The sequence below is a fragment of the Mastigoproctus giganteus genome, chromosome 2 (genome assembly GCF_048544385.1).
Source record: "Mastigoproctus giganteus isolate SK-2022 chromosome 2, ASM4854438v1, whole genome shotgun sequence".
NCBI lineage: Eukaryota > Metazoa > Arthropoda > Arachnida > Uropygi > Thelyphonidae > Mastigoproctus > Mastigoproctus giganteus.
The window spans coordinates 19,727,278-19,749,360 of record NC_143576.1 but is presented as its reverse complement, the minus strand read 5'-3'; the positions used below and the strand labels follow the sequence as shown (position 1 = coordinate 19,749,360).

The 22,083-nt window shown below is 36.0% G+C and overlaps 1 protein-coding gene across 4 annotated transcripts in view; it reads right to left on the bottom strand.

Moving 5' to 3' along the window:
• The window catches only part of fmt (phosphatase 6 regulatory subunit 1-like protein fmt), a 477,658-nt gene that overhangs the window by 125,756 nt on the left and 329,819 nt on the right, over positions 1–22,083 (bottom strand). For all 4 annotated transcript variants that reach the window (XM_090388378.1, XM_090388363.1, XM_090388382.1 and 1 more), the window contains 2 exons: positions 19,251–19,348; positions 13,408–13,465 (listed from right to left, as the gene is read on the bottom strand). In XM_090388378.1, the coding sequence (XP_090244504.1) occupies positions 13,408–13,465; positions 19,251–19,348 (156 nt within the window). The remainder of the gene's footprint in view (positions 1–13,407; positions 13,466–19,250; positions 19,349–22,083) is intronic.

Below are 22,083 nucleotides of genomic sequence, written 5' to 3'. Positions count from 1 at the left end.
GCTCTTGATATGCTTTTGGAAAGTAAGGACATTGTTCGTATGGCCCACCCGTTTCCTCCAATCTAAATCCCATCGAACACATATGGGACAATCTGGGGAGATGCCTAGCAGCATGTCCACACCCACCAGAAATGTTCACCAGCTGATGATGGTGCTGACAGAGGAATGGACGATGTTACCGCAAGAACTTATCAACAACATTGTTCTAAGTATGGACAGGTGGTGCAAAGCCTGCATCGACATTAGGGGTGGCCATATCTCCTACGAGGACCACCTCTTCCCTTTGTCCCATCTTTGGCAGTGATGCATTTGTATCATGGCAGCCCGTGCTATGTTGCCATTTTTGAACAATGTCCCTCTGAACAATTTTGTTTCCATTGTTGTTTCCTTCATCATTTCTGTAGCTCACGAGGTTCCTTTGGTATGCTTTTCCCATATCCAGCCAATCCTATGAGAAACTACAGGTGAAAACCTGTAGTTCTTAAATTTTGAATGCCAGTATATCTTCTAAGCTCTGAGAAAATTCTGCATGTTAATGAGTGACATGGCTATCAGAGGTCAATGAGGTAAGAGCTAACACACTTAATGATATAGTGTGTTATACAATACACTCTGGCTGTGGTGGATGAATTTATGACATTGATGTTTTTTGCAATACAAATTTTGCTAAATTCAAAGAATTTGGCAAGATTAATATTACAAAGTTAAAATCTGGAAGCTGCATTGTGGGGTGGCCAGTTTGGACTGAGTGCTCATTAAATCCTGCGATGAAGTTTAAACTTTATATATATATATATATATATATATATATATATATATATATATATATATATATATATATATATATATATGAAACCCTAAGCACAAGAGGTATTGGAACCTATAATACTTAGTACCATGTAAGGGTTGAGAGTTCAGAAGATGAAAATGACACTTGTTGAGATTAGGCTAGAATTCTCAGGAAATATGTACGAAGGGAGGTCATTCCAGAAAACAGAAGCTGAAGGAATAAATGAGGAAGATTAAAAGTTGGTCTGGGAGTTTGAAGTTGGATAGTAAAAGGATCCTGACTGGTTGTGGCATATGCTTGGATGGACTTGGAAGAGAGAGTGGGAATCATGGAAGCCAATTCACAGGCACAGTTCCACGGAAGTATCTATAGAAAACCCATGCAGCAGAAACAGAACGTCTATGAGACAGAGAATGGAGATATCTGTTAGAGATGGGTCATTAATTAACCTAACTGCCCTCTTTTGAATGGAGTCTATAAAGCTGAGAGAGGTTTTGGGGCACCACCCAGATATGAGAACAATATTCCATGGCAGGGCGGATTTGCAACTTGTACAGAGTGAGCAGCTGTTTAAAAGAAAAGTAACACCAAGAGCGAAAGGGAAAACCCAATTTTTTACATGCAGTGGAAACAATATTTGTGAACTGCTTATGCAGAGAGAGAGAGAGAGAGAGAGATCAAACTGGAAGGTGGAATGCAATGTGCTATCATCAGCAAAACTATGGACAGGATTTCAGATCAATGTAAGGTTATTAATATACAAGAGGGAAAGAGTAGGCGAGAGAGAACTGAACCTTGAGAAAAGCCAGCATCAGCAGAAAAGTCAGAAGACAGAGAGCCATCTGCCATCACCTGCAGTGAGCAGTCAGATAGAAAACTGGATACCAAGTTATTAAAAACAGTTTGCAAATCATAAGATGGAAGCTTACCGATAAGATGTTTATGCAAAACATAATCAAAAGTCTTTGAAATGTTAAAAGTAACTGCTTGAGTTTCACTTAATATTTACATTGAACTGGTCCACAGATGGGTAATATAAGCCAGTATATCACCAGAGGATAGACACTGATGGAATCCATACTGGTGATCGTTGAACAGACCGAAGGTTTCTAGAGTTCAGTAATTGGTTGTCAATGGATTTGCCCATTACTTTACGAAGATTAGAAGTAAGTGCAATGGGACTACAGTTGAATGGGAGGGATTTGCCACACTTTTTAGGAACTGCCTGAACATGAGCAAATTTCCCAAGATAAAAACACTGAATGAATAAGAAAGTGTAAAAAGGTGACACAGAACAGGTTTTGAAAAGAAGTGGAGAAATACCATAAAGACATGGCATTTTCTTGTCATCAATACTGCATCAAATTTTTTTTTTTTTTTTTTTTTTTGATATCCTTTTGACGGAAGCCCACAAGAGGCATGTACGGGAATGGTAGGAGGCAGTTTCTCAAGATCATCAATACACGAATAAGAAGAAAAGTGGGATGCCAGCAGTTCAGCTTTACCTTTAGCTGAGGTGAAACATCTGGTGAAAATTGAAACATCTGGTCTTGACTGAGTGGGAACAGAGATGGGCAAAAGTTACGGCCAATAGTTTTGGCACGAGACTAGAATGCATGACTACCATTTGGACAAGAAGTAAGTTTCTACTCTTAGCCTGTTTGAAATCTAGTTTGGACTGATTAATAACTGCTTTACAATTGTTGCGAACATTGGTGTAGGCAGAAAATGAACCTGGAGTTTCGGATACAAGAAAATTGTGATATGCAACATTCTCATCTTGAACAGCTTCAACACATTTAACAGAAAACCAAGGTTTAGATAAAGGATGAGATTTTAAGGTGGAGTGTGGAATCAAGGATTTCATTCCTATAAGAATAATTTCACTGACACAATCTGAGCAAAAGTTGACATCAGAAGATTTTAAACAATAATCCAACAAAGGAGAAGAAGAAGAAAAGGAATCTTGTAGATCATCCCGATTTGCATTCTTGTAATGCCAAACACCATGAATGCCATGAGAAAATTGCTCCATTGGAGAAGAGGCCGTCACCAAGTTGTGATTTGAGGTGATCAGGGGACCACTCACCTAGACAGTGTACTTGGAAGGGTTGTTTATGAGAAAAAGGTCAAGGGTTAGGATTGTCTGGTATTCTGATAAATAAATGAACAATCTGTGCAAGGACATTAGTATTTGCAAAAGCCTTGGCTTCCCAACCAGCTGGGTCCATGTGACTAGAAAACGGAAGCCAGCTGGAGTTCTGAACATTAAAATCACGAAGGAAACTTGCCTCACTGTTAGAAAATTTGCACAGGAAGAAGTCAAGTTTCAAAGTGAGGAAGTCAAAGAGTTCCAGGTGATTAGTGGATCTGGGAGAATGATACAGGCAACAGATGAATTTGACAGAAAGTGGTAGAGAGATTTTAAGCTAGAGAAGATCGAAAAGAGGAGATTCGAAATTACTAATTCTTTGACAGGGCATATCAGTGTTGACATATGCACAAGTACCAACTTTGAATTGAAAGGAATAAAACAGCAAATAATTAGGACAACTGTGATGAGCAGTGGTTGATTCTAGCAATAACTGCGATTCTGTCAGATAAAAGTATATGTGGGGTTTGGAGACTGTGAGCAGAAATGGATATTGAGACTGGAACTGAGACCATGTATATTTAGGAAATGAATGAGGAAGTGCTGCAGGTTTAGTTCTTTTCGCAGATAAATTTATTCTATTAGTTTGGCTATTCATGATGTATTCAGTATTAAGAAAAGGTGGGGATGTATAAAGTAATGAAATTTTCGGATATGGTGTGCATGTGGCAAGAATATACCCACATAACATGCCCGCTCCCCTTCCCTGAATACAAACTACTTGAACTCCCTCTATTCACTATCTGGCAGAGTAAAGACGGTGAAATTATACACTAGCTGATATCCCAATAATATCTGCCTTTGATGTAGTAGTAGTAGTGGCATGTGATGCAAGAAAGCAAGTGTATGAGCTTATGCAGCATCAGCCAAAAAAAAAACACACCATTCCCTCCAAATCCCTGTCTAGTTCCTCCTTAAATTTATTTAACCTATCAACTTCCACGACAGATGGAAGTTTGTTCCAGCAATTAACCACCCGCTGGCTAAAGGCAAATTTCCACACATCTATTCTACATCTGTCTTTTCTTAATTTGAATTTATGCCCCCTTAGGTTCGTAATCTGAACAAGTGGAAGGATCCCATCAGAATTCCGCGTGCTCAACCCATTCAAGGCCTCTAATGCATTAAGGGCCCGTGCCTCAAGCTGCGAAAGCGTTAGACTATGTATATCTACATAGCCCATTCAAGGCCTTATATACCTCAATCAGAACACCTTGCAGGTGCCTAGTCTCCAGCGACTGCAATTTGCAGAACTTAAGCCTCTCTTGGTAAGAGGATCCCTTCATTCTCCTCACCAATATTGTTGCCCTTCTCTGTACACGCTCAAGCAAATCTACATCCTTTCTAAAATGAGGCATCCAGACCTGTATGCAGTACTCAAGGCGTGGCCTGACCATTGCCTTATACAGAGGGACAATTACCTCCTTGTCCCTGCTAGTAAAATTCCTATATATTATTGACAAAACCCCATGGCCTGCCCTGGCAACCTGTCTGCATTGCTCAGAAAACTTCATATCTGACTGCTCAATTATTCCCAGGTCTTTTCATTTTCTACCACCTTAAGTGTAGTACCACACAGTTGGTACGTTTCTCTGGGGTTACTTCTACCCATATGCAGTACTTTGCATTTGTCAAGGTTAAATTTCAGTTGCCACTTCTTGGCCTATCTGCTCAAATTTTCTAGATCCTGTTGAAGTAGCACACTGCCATTACTGTCATTAACAACCCTGCCAACCTTTGTATCATTTACAAACTTCAACACTAAGCCTGATATACCTTCATCAATATCATTGATAAATATACAAAACAACAGCGGACCCAACACCGAACCCTGTGGGACTCCACTAATAATATTAGTCCACGAAGAGCAGCACCCACTGATTACCACCTTCTGTCTTCTCCTACTCAACCATCCTTTTATCTAAAATGCTCTCATAATTATGGCTAAGGGTTTGCTTAGTTGCTTTGCTGCCTCCTTTAATATAACTGGATAGATCTCATCCACCCCAGGTGCCATGTCTTGACTAGCACTTCTACTCTTAGTTACCATAACACAGCCCATGAATTTACTTGTTCCACTGTCTGATTACACAGTCCACTGTTCAGTGGACTGCGGAATGCACTGTTCCACAGTCCTGGAAACCCCCATTGCCTTGCTTTCCAGGCTGCTGCTGAATTGCATTTCAATAGAAGCAGTGCAAGAATCACTTTCACCTCTGCCAGCGGTTACTGTTAATTTATTAGTTCCGTGTATTCCCCCCCCCCCTGGTAGCAGTTTTCCAACCGACCTAACTCTGCTTCGATAGCATCAGCAAATATTCTTGCATCCTTTCTATTTAAGTATATCCCATCCCTGTAGAAGCAGTCTCCTGTTAACAAGCATAGACCAGGCTGAGAAAAATTCTACCCCTTGAGCCTTGCACAATCTTTCCAGGGCCGAACTGATTGACAAGGTTCTCATCATATACTCCCTACTATCGTGTCCAGGCAGAATTGCAGACACTGTCAAATTCAACCCTAACTCACGGCTTTTTTTCAACATTGACCTGTACTTGTTAAGTAATTCCGCCGGTTTCCTACTCTTAATATCACTAGTGCCAATGTGTACAACAATATCACCCTTTGTGCCCTTAAAATATGATATCTCCTCTACAACGTCACCAACTTTTGCTTTGGCAGATATACTCTGGTCCTGTTCCACCTATCCTTTTTGCACAATATGTTCTCCATTTCCCCGACAATAGAGCCACTGACAACAACTAGTTCCTTCGACCTTGCGGGTTGCCGCTGTTTTGCATGATGTTCAAGTGCAAGCTCTGGCATTGATGTGACCAGCTGAGAGCTTGATGGGCCCTTTAGTTTAAATCCTTTGAGGGCATCCACCACCCTGTCCTTCAAGCTCTCATATAGGCCCATAACAACACTGAGTTGGCATCCGATTTCCTCACACTCCCTACATCTCGCACCCACAAAGACATTCCCCTTAGCAATACCATGTCCCATTCCTGATTGTCCACAAACATCAAACAAGCAGTGCATTTGAAAAGGCTGTGATTCAGAGGACACCCCCCTCCCCAGTTCTCCCCAGAGCCACAGCACTCCCATTAGTTTGAGCCTTTTGCTTTGCTGCTCTGATCATGCTTTCTATTCTATTTGAAATAAAATTCCAATACAAAATATAACCCTAAACTTATATCCCAATGCAGTTAAAATATTACACATATATATATATATATATATATATATATATATATAATTATTACGAATAATAAAATTAAAAATAAATAGAGAAGTTGGATTTGAAGTACGATAATATGGAAGTCGGATATGAAGTACGAAAATATGGATTATGGATCAGGGACACTGCAAGAGCAAAGGCACCCTACAACCATAATATATAATTATTTTTATTGTTATGTGTAGAATTTAAATATAGAATTTAACTAGTGCTAATAATGAAAATACCGTGTATCCTGGTAGCGATATATGTGTTGAACAAAGGGTTGTAAAAAGGAAAAGAAAAAGTGTAACGATATAAAAGAGTGTAATGATATAAAAAGAATGTAACGATATAAAAAGAAGAAAAGAAACAAAATGCAAATTTTGAAAAAACAACGACCAATGTGGAAATAGCATTGCGGTATTTTTCATAATTTTTGTGTCTTCGTCAGAGGTCATCCACCAAAATTACGAAAAAGAACAGCAATACTCTTACTTCTGTTTCTGACAAGTTCTGTATGTCAAAGAGCACGTGTAAGAAGCCACGTGGTAAAAATAATTTAGAATACAAATTTAGAATAAATAAAATACAAGTTATGTAAAACTATTATGTGTTACTAATGTATTACATACAGAACATGGATGACCTTACAGAAGTAAGCAGCCCGCTAAAAAAGTGAAGACAAAGGAAGGGAGTGTCCGAATGACAAGAACTTACCGCTACTGGATGGGTTGACAGAAAAGACAGAGCCGGAGGCTAACCCGTGTATATATGTGTAGAAACGCTAGCGGCGCCTAGCGTTAGACGAATTTTGGTGTCTGTATATTATGTAATTTACGTATGCGGTGGAGCTATGCTAGGTTAAAGTTAAGTATATGATGCTCAAACACCCAGGATAGCAAAGAAATATAATAGCTTACAAAGTAGCAGTAGAAGGCAGCTAAACTTTGTTAAGACGAAAAATATAGATTGGGTATAGTAAGAAAAATAGTACTCTGATTTTGCGGTCGGTAAACTAATGGCTCACAGAGCATAAAAAGTAGAAATTAGTAAAGCAAAAAGATGATTAAATTAGGGATATGTAGTTGGGCTAGGGTAGTTCGGGGTTGCAAACCCGTTCCTATAGTTAGGACCCTGAACAAATGTCCGAGAGTTGGTGCACCATGTACTTAAGTCAGTTGTGTTAAAAGTGTAACATGTATATATAAGTTACAATTAACAATTAAATAAATAAATAAATCAAGATAGGTTTAAAATTAATTACAAGGTAATTACAAGGTTAATACACTATGTCAGGCCAATCGGTGGGTACAAGTTTTCCAGACCGTAAGACACCAAAGAGGCCTTTGGTGAAAAGAGGCCTAAACTGACCAAAAAGATTTTTGGTCAGTTTACTGTATAATATCTAGTACAAGTTTACTGTATAATATCTAGTACAAGTTCGTTAGGGTATAGATGTCCATAATCCTACTGGATTATGGACCTCTATTAAGAACAAACTATTCTGATACAGCAGCCCATTTTTTGGATCTAGACATTAATTTAAAAAATGGTATAGCTTCCATCAATTTGTACAACAAACGTGAAGCATTCAACTTTAGCATAGTAAACTTTACACAATGGAATTCCAATATTTCCAAACAGGTACATGCTAATGTTATCTTAGCACAATGCATCAGAATAGCAACAATATGCAGCGACAGAACAACAGTTATTGATAACATCAGAATATTATACAGTAAACTGACCAAAAATCTTTTTCCTATTACATACCTACGTCATCATATCAATAAAGCCCTTAACATATTAAGGCCCAAGAACTTAATAGATATCAATATAAACAGCATTATTAGTTTATAACTTATAATTATTCCCATACGCATCAAGTTTGTATATAGTGTAAATACAATACACTAGGCCTCTTTGGTGTCTTACGGTCTGAAAAACTTGTACCCACCGATTGGCCTGACATAGTGTATTAACCTTGTAATTAATTTTAAACCTATCTTGATTTATTTATTTATTTAATTGTTAATTGTAACTTATATATACATGTTACACTTTTAACACAACTGACTTAAGTACATGATGCACCAACTCTCGGACATTTGTTCAGGGTCCTAACTATAGGAACGGGTTTGCAACCCCGAACTACCCTAGCCCAACTACATATCCCTAATTTAATCATCTTTTTGCTTTACTAATTTCTACTTTTTATGCTCTGTGAGCCATTAGTTTACCGACCGCAAAATCAGAGTACTATTTTTCTTACTATACCCAATCTATATTTTTCGTCTTAACAAAGTTTAGCTGCCTTCTACTGCTACTTTGTAAGCTATTATATTTCTTTGCTATCCTGGGTGTTTGAGCATCATATACTTAACTTTAACCTAGTGTAGCTCCACCGCATACGTAAATTACATAATATACAGACACCAAAATTCGTCTAACGCTAGGCGCCGCTAGCGTTTCTACACATATATACACGGGTTAGCCTCCGGCTCTGTCTTTTCTGTCAACCCATCCAGTAGCGGTAAGTTCTTGTCATTCGGACACTCCCTTCCTTTGTCTTCACTTTTTTAGCGGGCTGCTTACTTCTGTAAGGTCATCCATGTTCTGTATGTAATACATTAGTAACACATAATAGTTTTACATAACTTGTATTTTATTTATTCTAAATTTGTATTCTAAATTATTTTTACCATGTGGCTTCTTACACGTGCTCTTTGACATACAGAACATGTCAGAAACAGAAGTAAGAGTATTGCTGTTCTTTTTCGTAATTTTGGTGGATGACCTCTGACGAAGACACAAAAATTATGAAAAATACTGCAATGCTATTTCCACATTGGTCGTTGTTTTTTCAAAATTTGCATTTTGTTTCTTTTCTTCTTTTTATATCGTTACATTCTTTTTATATCATTACCCTCTTTTATATCGTTACACTTTTTCTTTTCCTTTTTACAACCCTTTGTTCAACACATATATCGCTACCAGGATACACGGTATTTTCATTATTAGCACTAGTTAAATTCTATATTTAAATTCTACACATAACAATAAAAATAATTATATACAAAGGGTACTAGGAAAGTTTTGCAATATGACGCAACAATGAATCACAGGAAGCTGCTTGTTGCTGCATGTTGAGACATGTTCATACGTGCATAGTAGCCGCCGCGCCAAGTCGATGGGCTCAGTTATTCATTAGTAGTGAGAGTGTAAAGTGCTTGCGATGGCATCGTGGTCACGAAATGAGATAAGGACAGTTTTGCGGTATAATTTCGTGCGTGGTTTAACCATAGACCAGTGCTTAGAAGAAATGACTCTTGCACTAGATGATGATTGTCCACATCGTACAACGATATTCAGGTGGTACAGAGAATTCCAAAGGGGAAATTTCACTCTGGAGGATTCTGAGAGGCCGGGAAGGCCACGAACGTCAGTTACGGAGAAAAACGTTACTGCTGTGAGGAAAATGCTTGACGAAAACAGGCGAGTGACCTACCAACAGATAGAGGATACTTTGGGCCTAAATGCACCAGCAATTCGTTCGATTCTGCAAGATCATTTGCACGTGAAGAAACTTTGTTCTCTCTGGGTGCCGCATCAACTGACTGAAGAGCAGATGACACGACGTGTGACTTGGTGCCGGGAGATGTTAAAGTTTGATAAGGGACAATCTCGGTATGTGAACAACATCGTGACAGGTGACGAGACGGCTTGTACTATTACGATCTGCCGACCAAAGCTCAAAACAAAGTTTGGGTCTTTGATGATGACGACACACCCGTAATTGTCAGAAAATCCCGATCTGTAAAGAAGAAAATGATAGCTGTATTTTTCAAATCGAGTGGAATTGTGGAACGTGTCGTTTTGGACACGCAGAAGACAGTCACAGTTAAGTGGTATACTGAACAATGCCTGCCTAAAGTCATTGGATCTATGAAGAACCTGCGGCCAAAGTCAAGAATGGACACCTGGTACCTCCATCACGATAATGCTCCACTCACCGCGCCAAAGCCTGCACCGAATATTTGACCACGACAGGACTGAAACTTCTCGAGCACCCTCCCTACAGTCCAGACCTTGCTCCCTGCGACTTTGCACTGTTCCCGCATGTGAAAATGAAGCTAAAAGGGAGGCGGTTTTCCAGTGATGAGGACCTTCTACGGGCTTGGGACAACGAGTGTGCTTTACTCCCTAGTGAAACTTGGCAGAACTGGTTTAAAGATTGGTTTCGGAGGATGGAGAGGTGTATTGAATGTAGAGGAAATTACTTTGAAAAAATTAAATAAACAAAGCTGTATTGCAAAACTTTCCTAGTACCCTTTGTATATATATATATATATATATATTTCAGTATCAAATATTATTTCCAAGTTATGTTATACAACTTTCTTATCTCCTATCAAGTTATATGTATTAATTTGTAATGTTATGTTTGTAAAAACTAGGTCGTTATAAGTATTAGTTAAAAAAGTACAATTTAATTGACAATGAAATTTAATAAGATTAGTAAATTTTACTGATTAATTATACTTGCTATCTAGTTTTCCGTTAAACCTTACACTATCTAGTTCCGGGTACAGGTTGTATCGTATAACAATGGCGGCAAGTTAAGAATGGTAAATCTATGGATAAGAGGTATTAATTACTTTCAAAATCACTCTATCTAAATTCAAAATAAATCACAGAGCTTGATTAGGTCTATAAGCTACTTTTAGAAAATAATTTAATCTAACAATTTAAGTCAATAAACCGGCTAAATATAGTTAAAAACTTAGCGTGGAGCTGCAAAATTTGTCCAACACATGGATTAGATACCCTTACTGATACTAAGTAATAACCTACAAAATCTCTATCTAAGTTCAAATTAAACTAAATTAATTAAACTAATTAAACTATTGTTACTAGGAATATAAAGCAACTCTAGATAATAAATTAATATGTCAATTTAAGTCAATAAAAAAAAAAAAAAAAAAAAAAAACTTGTTGAGTAAATCTGTAGATCTCTTACTCTTAATGTCATTAGTTCCAAAGTTTACAACAATATCACCTTTTGTACCCTTAAAAGATGATATCTGCTCTACGTCATGAACTTTTGCCCCTGGCAGACATACCCTGGTCCTGTTCCACCTATCCTTCTTGCATAGTATATTCCCCGTCTCCCTGACAATAGTCACCAACAGTAACTAGTTCCTTTTGGAGCAGTGCATTCTACCTTTGAGATTGTTAAGTAAATCTGCAGATCTCTTATTCTTAAGGTCATTAGTGCCAGCATATACAACAATATCACCTTTTGTGCCCTTGGCAAAGATATCCTGGTCCTGTTCCACCTATCCTTTTTGCATAATATATTCCCTGTCTCCTTGACAATAGAGTCACTGACAATTTATGTGGTGTTTAATAGCACTGGATATTAACCTCTTAAAAGAACAATCTTGCTCCTGAATATGTAATTCTTTCATCAGTACCTCCTGGCTGCTTCCATATTTTATGGTGATTTTCCTTTTAGGTTTGATTTCACAGGGATATCCACCAGGCATATGTTATCCGTGTGATGGTGACCTTTTTTAAGTCAGTGTACTGCATTACAGTATCATCCATTCTATGGTCAGATCTACTGTAAGACAGGCTGGCAGTGTCCAATTAAAGACGAAGGAATGCTGTAAGCTGCAGTAAGGTACTTCTCTATGTTCAGGAATTTAGGCAATACAATGCTTGAATTTACTTTAATATTAGGAACCGTGAAGTTAGGAGATGGGATTGTACAGAGACACTAATTGGTCATAATCTGATTGAGTCAAGAGAGGTTATGACTGATCTTAAAAGTTTCCAGGAACCAAAAAAGCACATGTTGAAAATGTGATATCGACTAAACTTTTTTCTTATTAAGTAACCTCTAAATGTCCAAGATAACACAGTTCCATTAAAAGTCAGGTAATGTATGCAGTACGTTACATTTCAGGCATATTCTATTTAAAATTTTTTTTTTTTTTTTATTAATTGAATTGTCCCCCTTTTCGATGATTAAGTGAAGTGAAAAGTAAATTTAGTTATCTTCTTATCAATTAATTTTTAAGCTTATAACTTTATAGATCACTTAATAAAACACTATAATTTCATGATCTTGAAACTTTAACCATTCAGTTTAATTACAACTGTATATTTATTGCCCTTTCCCATATACTTTTAAGTCTCTTTTTTTAAATCTATGTATGTATTTTTTCTATCTATATATGTCACTTGTGAACATAGATATGTTCACAAGAATATATAGGGAGTCTCTGCACACTTCATGTGTACTTATGTAAGACACTCAAATGTGGTGTCACTTGTGAACATAGATATGTTCACAAGTGACACCACATTTGAGTGTCTTACATAAGTACACATGAAGTGTGCAGAGACTCTAAACCTAACAATACTGCATTAAAACTACATTTAATCTATAAATTTGTTTTTTCCAAACTGCATGGAAAAAAGAAATAATAACTGCAGGACTTCTATCTGTCAAATTTTAAAGAAATTTGGAATGGCTCATCAAATCTTTCTATAAGAACCAAATTTAAAATCCTTTCACTGAGAGTCCTTCTGATGTAACAGAGGATGGATAAACAAGGTGAAGACAATAGGTACTTATGTATATATGCTAATGTGCCTAAAAACCAGCAGGAATTTGCGAGTTTTCAGTAAATATGGGTACTCAAATATTTTAATTTTATTTATAGCTGATTTTATTCATGCTGCTTTTCTAGTTATATTAATTTTATTATTATTATTTATCATATTAATTTCACAATTAATTTTATTCATTCCTTGAAAACTATTTTAGAGAGTCCCTTTGAAAACTATTTCAGGTAAAACAAAATACTTAAAAATTCAAACTTGAAATGAAAACATACAGCACCAACTTTTTACCACAAAATACTGTATAATGTCCAAATCGAATAAAATTAACCTTTAAAATTTCATTTATATGTTTTGCTACTAGAGGCATTCTAACACAGTACCGTTTATTATAAAAGAAGTGTATATGGCAGTGTTAATTCAAAACAATGGGAAATGGATAGACAAAACATTTTATTTTTTAAACTTCTTAAATACATTTTTAAACAGCATGGGGGAAAAATATAACTGCACATATCTATCACAAAAAAAAAAAAAATAAATAAATGAACTTGGATTTATAAGATTTATAATCAACAATATAAATTAAAAACTATATAGTAATATACTTACACTATGTTCTTCAGAATCAAATTCAAAATTGAAATGGGCCAACCTGTTTAATGATCCCCTATTGAAAAAATTAAGCTACTATGAACGTACGTTGTATATTTATGAATTGTTTTATATAGGTTTTATTTAAAGTTCTTCAGCTATTAACTGGCTTTAGCTTTGATTTTATAAGTTTATACTGATCAAACCTTTTACAACACTGAGCAAAGTAATGGCAGAAAAACTGCTACTTTGAAGTATAGTATGAATTGTTGCAAGTGTTTGTTTACTTGCTGCTATAACAGTAATGAAAATTTTTTATAGGAAATTTGAATATCTTATTGGGAAAATCAGATTTTTTTTTAATAAAATGGCAATTTATTTCCCAAGTCAGTTATGTATAGTGCAAATTATGAAGAATTTAAAATTTATTTTTAATTATTTTAAGTTGTAGCAGATGCTTACAGCAATTAACCATTCAAAGTGGCTTTCGTGATATATAGAGAACATGCTTAATATTGATTATATGCTTCTTCTGGTCTGATAAGTCAAGTTTCAGAAGATATTTGAAGAGGCAGTTTGCAAATAAATTATTCATGTTTTTGAATTTTATGTTCATTTTAACAATTTATCTTTTAATTGGTTCAAGAAAAATAAATTGGAAAAAAAAAAAATAAATAAATACATAAAATCTAAAATCAAATATAAAAATTTTTTTATGGTGCATTGTGAGTGCTACATCTGCAAAGGAGTCAATTTACTATGAAGTATTTTTCAGGATGACATGCTAAATGGCTAAGGGATATGGCCTTCCGATAATTTAACAAATAGCATATAAAATGATTTAATAAGATAACATTTAGAGTTGATATCCAAATATTTACAGAATAAATTAATAAAAGGATCATATTATGAAAAAGAGACCAAGAGTATCAAATAATATGGAATCAGGGAGCACATACAGAGATATGAATTGCAATCAAAAAGTTCAGGAACTACACTTCTTGAATTGGGAAATGAATCTTACCTACAGCTTGGTAGAGCTCATTATTCCTGATATGGATCTCCTTTGAAGTAGAACACTATTTTGTAACATTGCTAGTTCACTGTTTGACCATGGCGGGACAAATTTGTATTAGTATTAATAGTGGCAAATGATAAAAAAAAAATATCACTCATCTATCCATCCTTTCAAATAATTTGTCTAATTTAAACTTATTTATTTAAACTACTAACTTTCACAACACAAGATGGAAGCTTGTTGGTTTTTCTGAGAGGGAATTACTCTCTGGATGGAAGCAAATTGTTACACATCTATCCAATTTAATCCTTTTCCAATTTAAGTCATCTTATTTACTGTTTTCTGGGAAATGTAATCAACATTTCATTTATTCAATCCATTTAAAGCCTTAAACACTTCAATCAAGTCTCCTCACAAGTGACCTGATTGAAGTGTTTAGTTTCCAACTGTGCCAATTTGCAGAAGTGAAGTCATTCAGAGTAAGAATAATCCTAATATGGAGTCCTAAAACAATGTTCCCCATATTAGGTTTTCAGGGTGATCCTGCTACTCTGTGTGCCTAGGGATCCAGTGATGGTGACAGCATTTTGGGCTTTGACTTGTTAGAAATGACTACATTTGTCCACATAGTCAACCTAAATTAACATAATAGTTGTTCCTCATAAGCCAAAGCCTGCCACTATGCTATGCAACATGAAAGAGACCTGGAGGGGGGGGGATAATTTTGCAGTCAGATAAGAAGTTTTCTGAGCAGTGCTGCTAGAGTAGGTCACGGGGTCTTGTTAATGATATAAAGAAATTTTGTGAGCAGGGATAAGGAGGCGATTATCCCCTTGTATAAGGCAATGGTCAGGCCACAGCTTGAGTACTGTGTACAGATCAGGAAGCCCCCATTTTAGGAAGGATGTAGAGTTGCTAGAACAAGTACAGAGAAGGGCAACAAGACTGGTGAGGGGGAAAAGGGGTGCTCTTAAGAAGAAAGGCTTAAGTTCAGCAAATTGCAGCATCTGGAGATTAGGCAGGATTGCGAGGAGATCTGATTGAAGTGTATAAGGCCTTGAATGGTTTGAGCAGGCTCAATGCTGATGGGATTCTTCATCTTGCTCAAATTACAAACCTGAGGCAGTGTAAATTTAAGTTGTGGAATAGATGTGCGGAATTTTTCCTCTAGCCGGTGGGTAGTTGATAGCTTAAATAAATTCAAGGCAGTACTAAACAAACATTTGGAATGAATGGATGGGTGAAATGGGAAGGGAAGGTTTTTTTTTTTTTTTTGGACTGATGCTACATAAGCCTGCTTTCTTGCATTATATTATATGCCTCTGCTAATGCTAATATGCCATACGGTAAGCCAGTGGTTCCAAACTGTGCTTTGTGGATCCCAAGGGATCACCGAACAGTTCCCAGGGGATCCATGGATAATTTGTGTTGGCTACTTTGAATTTCACTTAATATTTTTAAACAAAATCTAAATATCATTACAGACTGGATGTCGCACCCAACATGAGAATTCAGTTGTCTACAATCACTTTCAATTTAAAGGACTTTGTGAGACGAAAAGGTAACACCATTCTTCACACTAGTAGCCTATGGGGTACAATTGATTGTATACTCAAATAGTGACAGTTTATTATTCAGTTATTTTTTGTGTAAAGAAAAATGTAAAAAAAAGTCCGAAAAAAGTAGATTGTAAACATATAATAAATCAGTTCTGAGATGTAAATTTTTAATTTTGGATACACATTGTCCGGACACCCCATATTTAAGTGAGCTACAATGTGAGGATCTGTGGTTATTTTAAGAAGCTAAAGGAGTCTGGAGCAAAAAAAGTTTGAGGAAACACTGTGCTAAGCAATGCTACTATAACTGGAGGTACAATGGCATCCCCAGACATTCAACTGAAAAACTTTAAAAAACAGAGCTTTAAAAACAGAAAAGCTTGTTTTATAAATTATTTTGATTTCTGCATTAATTTGTATTGAAATAGTACTCATTTCTTATCATATTGTAACTGTCTGTCTGTCTGTTTTTTAGGAGCATTAGCAACTAAGGCCATATTGCTCCGGGATATGCAGTGGTCATTCCCCGACCTTTCCACATCGTCCGTATTTGGTGGTGATGGGCTCGACCCCCGGTCTAATCAAGAAACATGTACTACGCACTGCTGCTCCTTCCCATCTGGCTACGAAGGCGCCTCATATTGTAACACTATGCTTTTGTGGTATACCTAATAGGGGTTTGATATACCCTCATGAGCCAAAACATTATGACCACCCCAGTCTTCCCAAGTGGATCCATCCCACGGCACCTAGGAGTGACATCACCAACTGGGGCAGCATATATAGTGACAGTACAATGCGGTGTCTGTCTGTCTGTTCATCAGTATGAAGTATACAAGGAATGATTTTCAGCACTAAGAAGGCAGGGACCAGCATCTCAGGAAATAAAGGTATTGTCTGTTGTTCAATGGCTACTGTTGTGAAGGCATGGCAGGTATGGCCTGAAGAGGGACACATAACGACCCAACATGATGGGACAGAGAGACCATCTCACTTGCTGACAGTTGAGGAGAACAGTGGTTGGCACATGCTGTCTAGGACAACAGATGGTTCAATGATGCCTACATTAATGGAAGAGTACAACCAGGGCACACAGAGAAAAGTTTCTGAGCACACCACCTAACTGACACTATTGTGGATAGGTATATGGAGCAGGTGACCTATTCATGTGTCCAAGTTGACTGACTGTCATTGACAGCTCCATTTACAATGGGCAGAGGAGCACCATTTCTGCATATTGAACTGGAAAGAGTTGCCTGATCTGATGAATCAAGGTTCTAGATCTATCAATATGATGGACAGGTTCATATTCAATTGTGAGCAGGTGAAAATTTGCAACCAGACTGCACAGTTAAATGAAAACAGGCCAGCAGAAGTGGTATCATGATTTGTGGGAAATGTTTTCATGGACATCACTAGGTTCCCTCACATTTCCACTGAACACATCCTCACTGCCAGAGACTACCTTGGCACAGTTTTGGATAAAATTTTGCCTATATGGCAACCACGTATCTACATGAGAATAGACCCTCTCAACAAGTGCAACCATTCCTGCACTGTGCAGGAATGGTTGAAGATTCATGTCCAAGCATTTCATATGTCCCTGGCAATGAAATGACCCCAAAATCAACCCCACCAAACGTACAGTGGAATGAAGTATTTGCTAGTCCATGACAGTTCCTCGCTCTATTGCCAAACTCCAGGACATTCGTCTTTCCAGCTGGTTCAGAATACCCAAAGACATGCTGCAGTCTCATGGAGTAGTAGTAATGGCAAATGATGTTAGAAAGCAAGCTTATACAGCAACAGTAAAATAAAAAAAAAAAAAAAAACAAATAACAACCCTCCAAGAATTTCAACAGATGGAAGCCTGTTCCAGCAATAAACCACCCACTGACTGAAGCTAAACATCCTCCACACATCTATCCTGCAACCATCCTTTCTCAACTTGATTTTATGCCCCCTCATGTGTAATCTCAGAAAGTGGAAGATTGCCATTAACATTCAACTTATTCAATTCAGTCAAAGATTTAAACACCAAAATCAGATCTCCCCACAGGGAGATCTGATTTTGGTGTTTAAGAGCACCCTTTTGTTCCCATCACCAGTCTGGTCACCCTTCTCTGCACCGTTCCAGCACATCTATATCCTTCCTAAAGTGAGGACTTCGGACCTATATACAGTACTCAAGATACAAAGGGAAAAATCACTTCTTGTTCCTGCTAACAAAGTTTCTGTATATCACTGACAAAACCCCATGAGCTGTCTTGTCAGCATGTCTGCACTGCTCAGAGAATTTCATGTCTGACTGCTCAATTGCCCCCAGGTCTTTTTCATTCTCCACTACCCTGATTGTAGTACTACTACACAGTTCACAAGTTACTCTGGGGTTACTGCTATTCATATACAGTACCTTGCATTTGTCAAAGTTAAACTTAAACTGCTATTTCTCAGCACATTAACCCAATTTTCCTAGATCTTGTTGCAGTAGCTCATTTTGATGACTGTTGTTAACCAGCCTGCCAACCATGGTATCATCTGCAAATTTATTTACAATGCTCCTAGTATTAGTGTACATGCATGTATACATGCACATCTTACTCTTAGTTACCCTTAACATAGCCCACGTATACTTACTTGCATGTACCCCCCAAGCTAGCAGTCTTCTGACACAACTATCAGTGCCTCGATAGCACTGGCAAATATTCTTGCACCCCTTCTATTCAAGTGTATCCCATCCATGTAAAAACAGTCTCTCCTCTAAAAAAAGCTTTCGAGATTACTTTCTTGAATGCTTCCCATTTAGAATTTGCCGTTAATAAATACTTATAAATTAGTTATTCTTTACTAAATAATCACTATTAATAGTGATTATTCAGGATCAAAAATTTTGTAAAGAATAATTATGTTAAATAATTGAAGAAGTTAGTGCACAAGTTAGTGCAAAGCATAATGTTAATTTGTAGTAAATCACCGAAGTAGTTGAAACAGCATTGTTTTTGTTACATCTCATATTGTGAACAAAATTGTAACAAAAAACTATGCTATTTCCCTTAATTTGGTGATTGTAGGAAATCACCCTAAATTTCCTGTAGTCTGTGGCTTCTGGACCTAAACCCTTTTTAGTTAAATAACTGAATAAAACAGTTTTAAGCATAAAAGTGGAAAAAAAAGTTAAGATTCAAATGATAAGTGAAATGACTTGTGTAAGTAGTAGCATGATTATCTGACAATAAAAATTAAATAAATTAAAACTGCACATAAAAGAAACTTATCCAACTTACGTCAAATTTTCGTCCTGATCAACAAAATCATCATCATTAAACCCAAAGTGATCATCTATATTGCTACTCATTCTCTGTGTCTGATAATCAGAGAAAACCTTTAAAAAATTAAGAAAAAAAAAAAAAAAAAAAAAAAAAGGTAGCATTTTAAAAGGTTCAAAAGGCTCAAAAACTTGTGGGTTACTGTGAGAAAATAAAATATTCAGAAAATATAAATACAATAATTATTAACAAAACATTTTACAAAAATAAAACAACCTGCAAAATATGCAATTTATAATTTGGAAAAAAAATTAATTTTTTTCTTATATATTAGTTAATACACTGGGTTGAGGAGGTGGACAGAATTAAAGTATCACTACATTATACCTTAACTTCAATCAATATGCAAATTACAAAGAGAACAGTATTACAGCAGTGGTTTATTTTTATTTAATGTAGTGTAATGGTCAATTTTAGTTTAAGTGAGCATTTCAACAACATGCTTGCTACTTACACAGACTGTTTTGTATTAAATGGGAACACTGTAAAAAACAATTTGCTAAAACAGTGGAAGAACATTATCTTTACTTTCAAAATCACTGAAGTTGTTATAGAGAGTTAAATTTCTTAAAATTAAGTATATTTACAACTTTATCCTCCCCTCCCATAAATACCAATTTGTTAATTTACACTTCAGGTTTTTAGCTCTTGATATCTTAAGAATTCCGAATGAGTTTTTCTTCAATAATGATAATCCCAAATCACAGTGCCACCTTATATTTTTAAATTAAAGATTATGAAGATATGTAAAGTTCATTTTTCATAACTATTTATCCATGTAGGCCATAATATCCTAAAAACTATCAAATACTTACAGAGAAAGAGGGAAAAGGATATATTCTCATCAAGTGGGGTAAATACAGAAAATTATTATTAAAATTAGTAATCATTTTAGATTTCAAAATATATAAGAGCAATAAAGCTCAATCCTGCCTACTTTAATACTATTTGTAAAAATAAGATTAACTGATACCTTTTTATAGGAAATTCTTCGGCCTGACACACACATCCAATTAATACATTATATAAAACTAAATTTATTAACATGACATTATGGTTTTAAAATTGATAATATATAGGAGTTTCTTAAAAATAATCCTGTATTCAATTTCCATAATCCACTCACTACCAAAAGGAAGAGCAAAGTGAAGCCGATGCACATCAACCCACTAAAAACTAAACCATCCAGCAATAACGGACTGGAAATTGAAGACAATATTCAAATTTACTAAAATATTAGACTAAACTTCTTAATAAGGGACAAAGTTATTTCAGGGTGATCCGTGCTCACAAGAAGTAAAGTCTTTACTTGTGAGCATAGACCACCCCAAAATAACTTTGTCTCTTATTAAGAAGCTCACAAGAAGTAAAGTCTTTAGTAAAGACTTAGCTGCGTGTGATTTCTTCCAGTTTCCAGGTCTGGCAAAAGTTTTGAAAGGCAAGTGATTCGCGTCCAACAACGATGCTCGCAGAGCTACAATACAAGCACTTCGCAGTCTTTTGAAAAATGGCTTGCAAGAAGCATTTAATGTGAGGGTATGACAGTGGTGAGAGTGTGTAAAGTTCAAAGTAGAGTATTTGGAGAAGGAGAAATCCATAGGAGATTCAGATGATGACAATTAAGATAAGATCTTGCACCAGTCCACAAATTAAATGATAACCCCTTGTATATAAAAATATAACCACAGGGTTGTTTGTCAGTACAATATGCTTTCAAACATTACCTTACCTAAGATTTTTCTCTCTGTAGATTTCACCGACAATTTCTGTCTGGACTGTCTATTTGACACCAATTGATTAAGATTAACTTATTAACTTATCATTTCAAGAAAGATACCACTGCATACTTCAGAAATGGTGAGTTTTGTTTATAACAATGCACTTCTGTTTAGGTTTGGATACCATCAGAAAGAGAAGACTGGATCTTATTTCCCACTCCCATCTGGGTGATTATTCTCTTGCATCCAGTACTGCTGAGGAGTTGTTAAAGTGCCAAATATGACTTAGAATAATCTGTTATATTTCAAGCTTCCTTATGCACTTGTTAGTTCCCTGAAGGTTTTGATTTGATTTGATTTTACTGGCGCAACAGCAACCTAGGCAACAAAGCACCACTGTACATTAATTCTTTCTTCTTTTATTATTATGAAAGAAGAAATAACAGAACTGATACTGAAAAATATTTATTTCTTTATTTTCAATGATAGAGGTGTACTGGATATTGTATATTGTCCTGAATATTATGGCAAATCGGTTCTCCAAATGTGATTATAATTAAGCTGAATAACATTTAACTGAATGCTTCGAAAAACTCATTTGCCAATTTGATATCTGAATTTTATTTTCAGCCAACAGCCTTTTGATTGCTATAAGGAAACACACTTTGGTCCTAGGAATTCAGGACCAAAGTGTGTTTATAAATAAACATACTTATAAATAAAAAGTAAACTTGTCAATTTATCAAATTTATTCATAAAGCCATATCTGGAAAAGCCATATCGTATACCAGATCATTAATTTGTGTTGCGAACGCGGAAAGAACCGAGCAATTGTTTGGTATAGTGTGTAATTTCCGTATTGGTCTGGCCACAATTTTAAATTCGGTATCTTTAAAGAATCTATTAAGCTGTTTGTGCCACTGTTCAACATATGGGCCAGAAATAAAGTATTTTTTGATATTACTATTGTTGGTTGGTGTAGTATTTTGTATCCTATCCTTACAGCTTCTTTATGAGTGTATTTAAGTTGTAAGAGTTCATTTGATTGTATCAGCATAAAGGTCACCCCAATG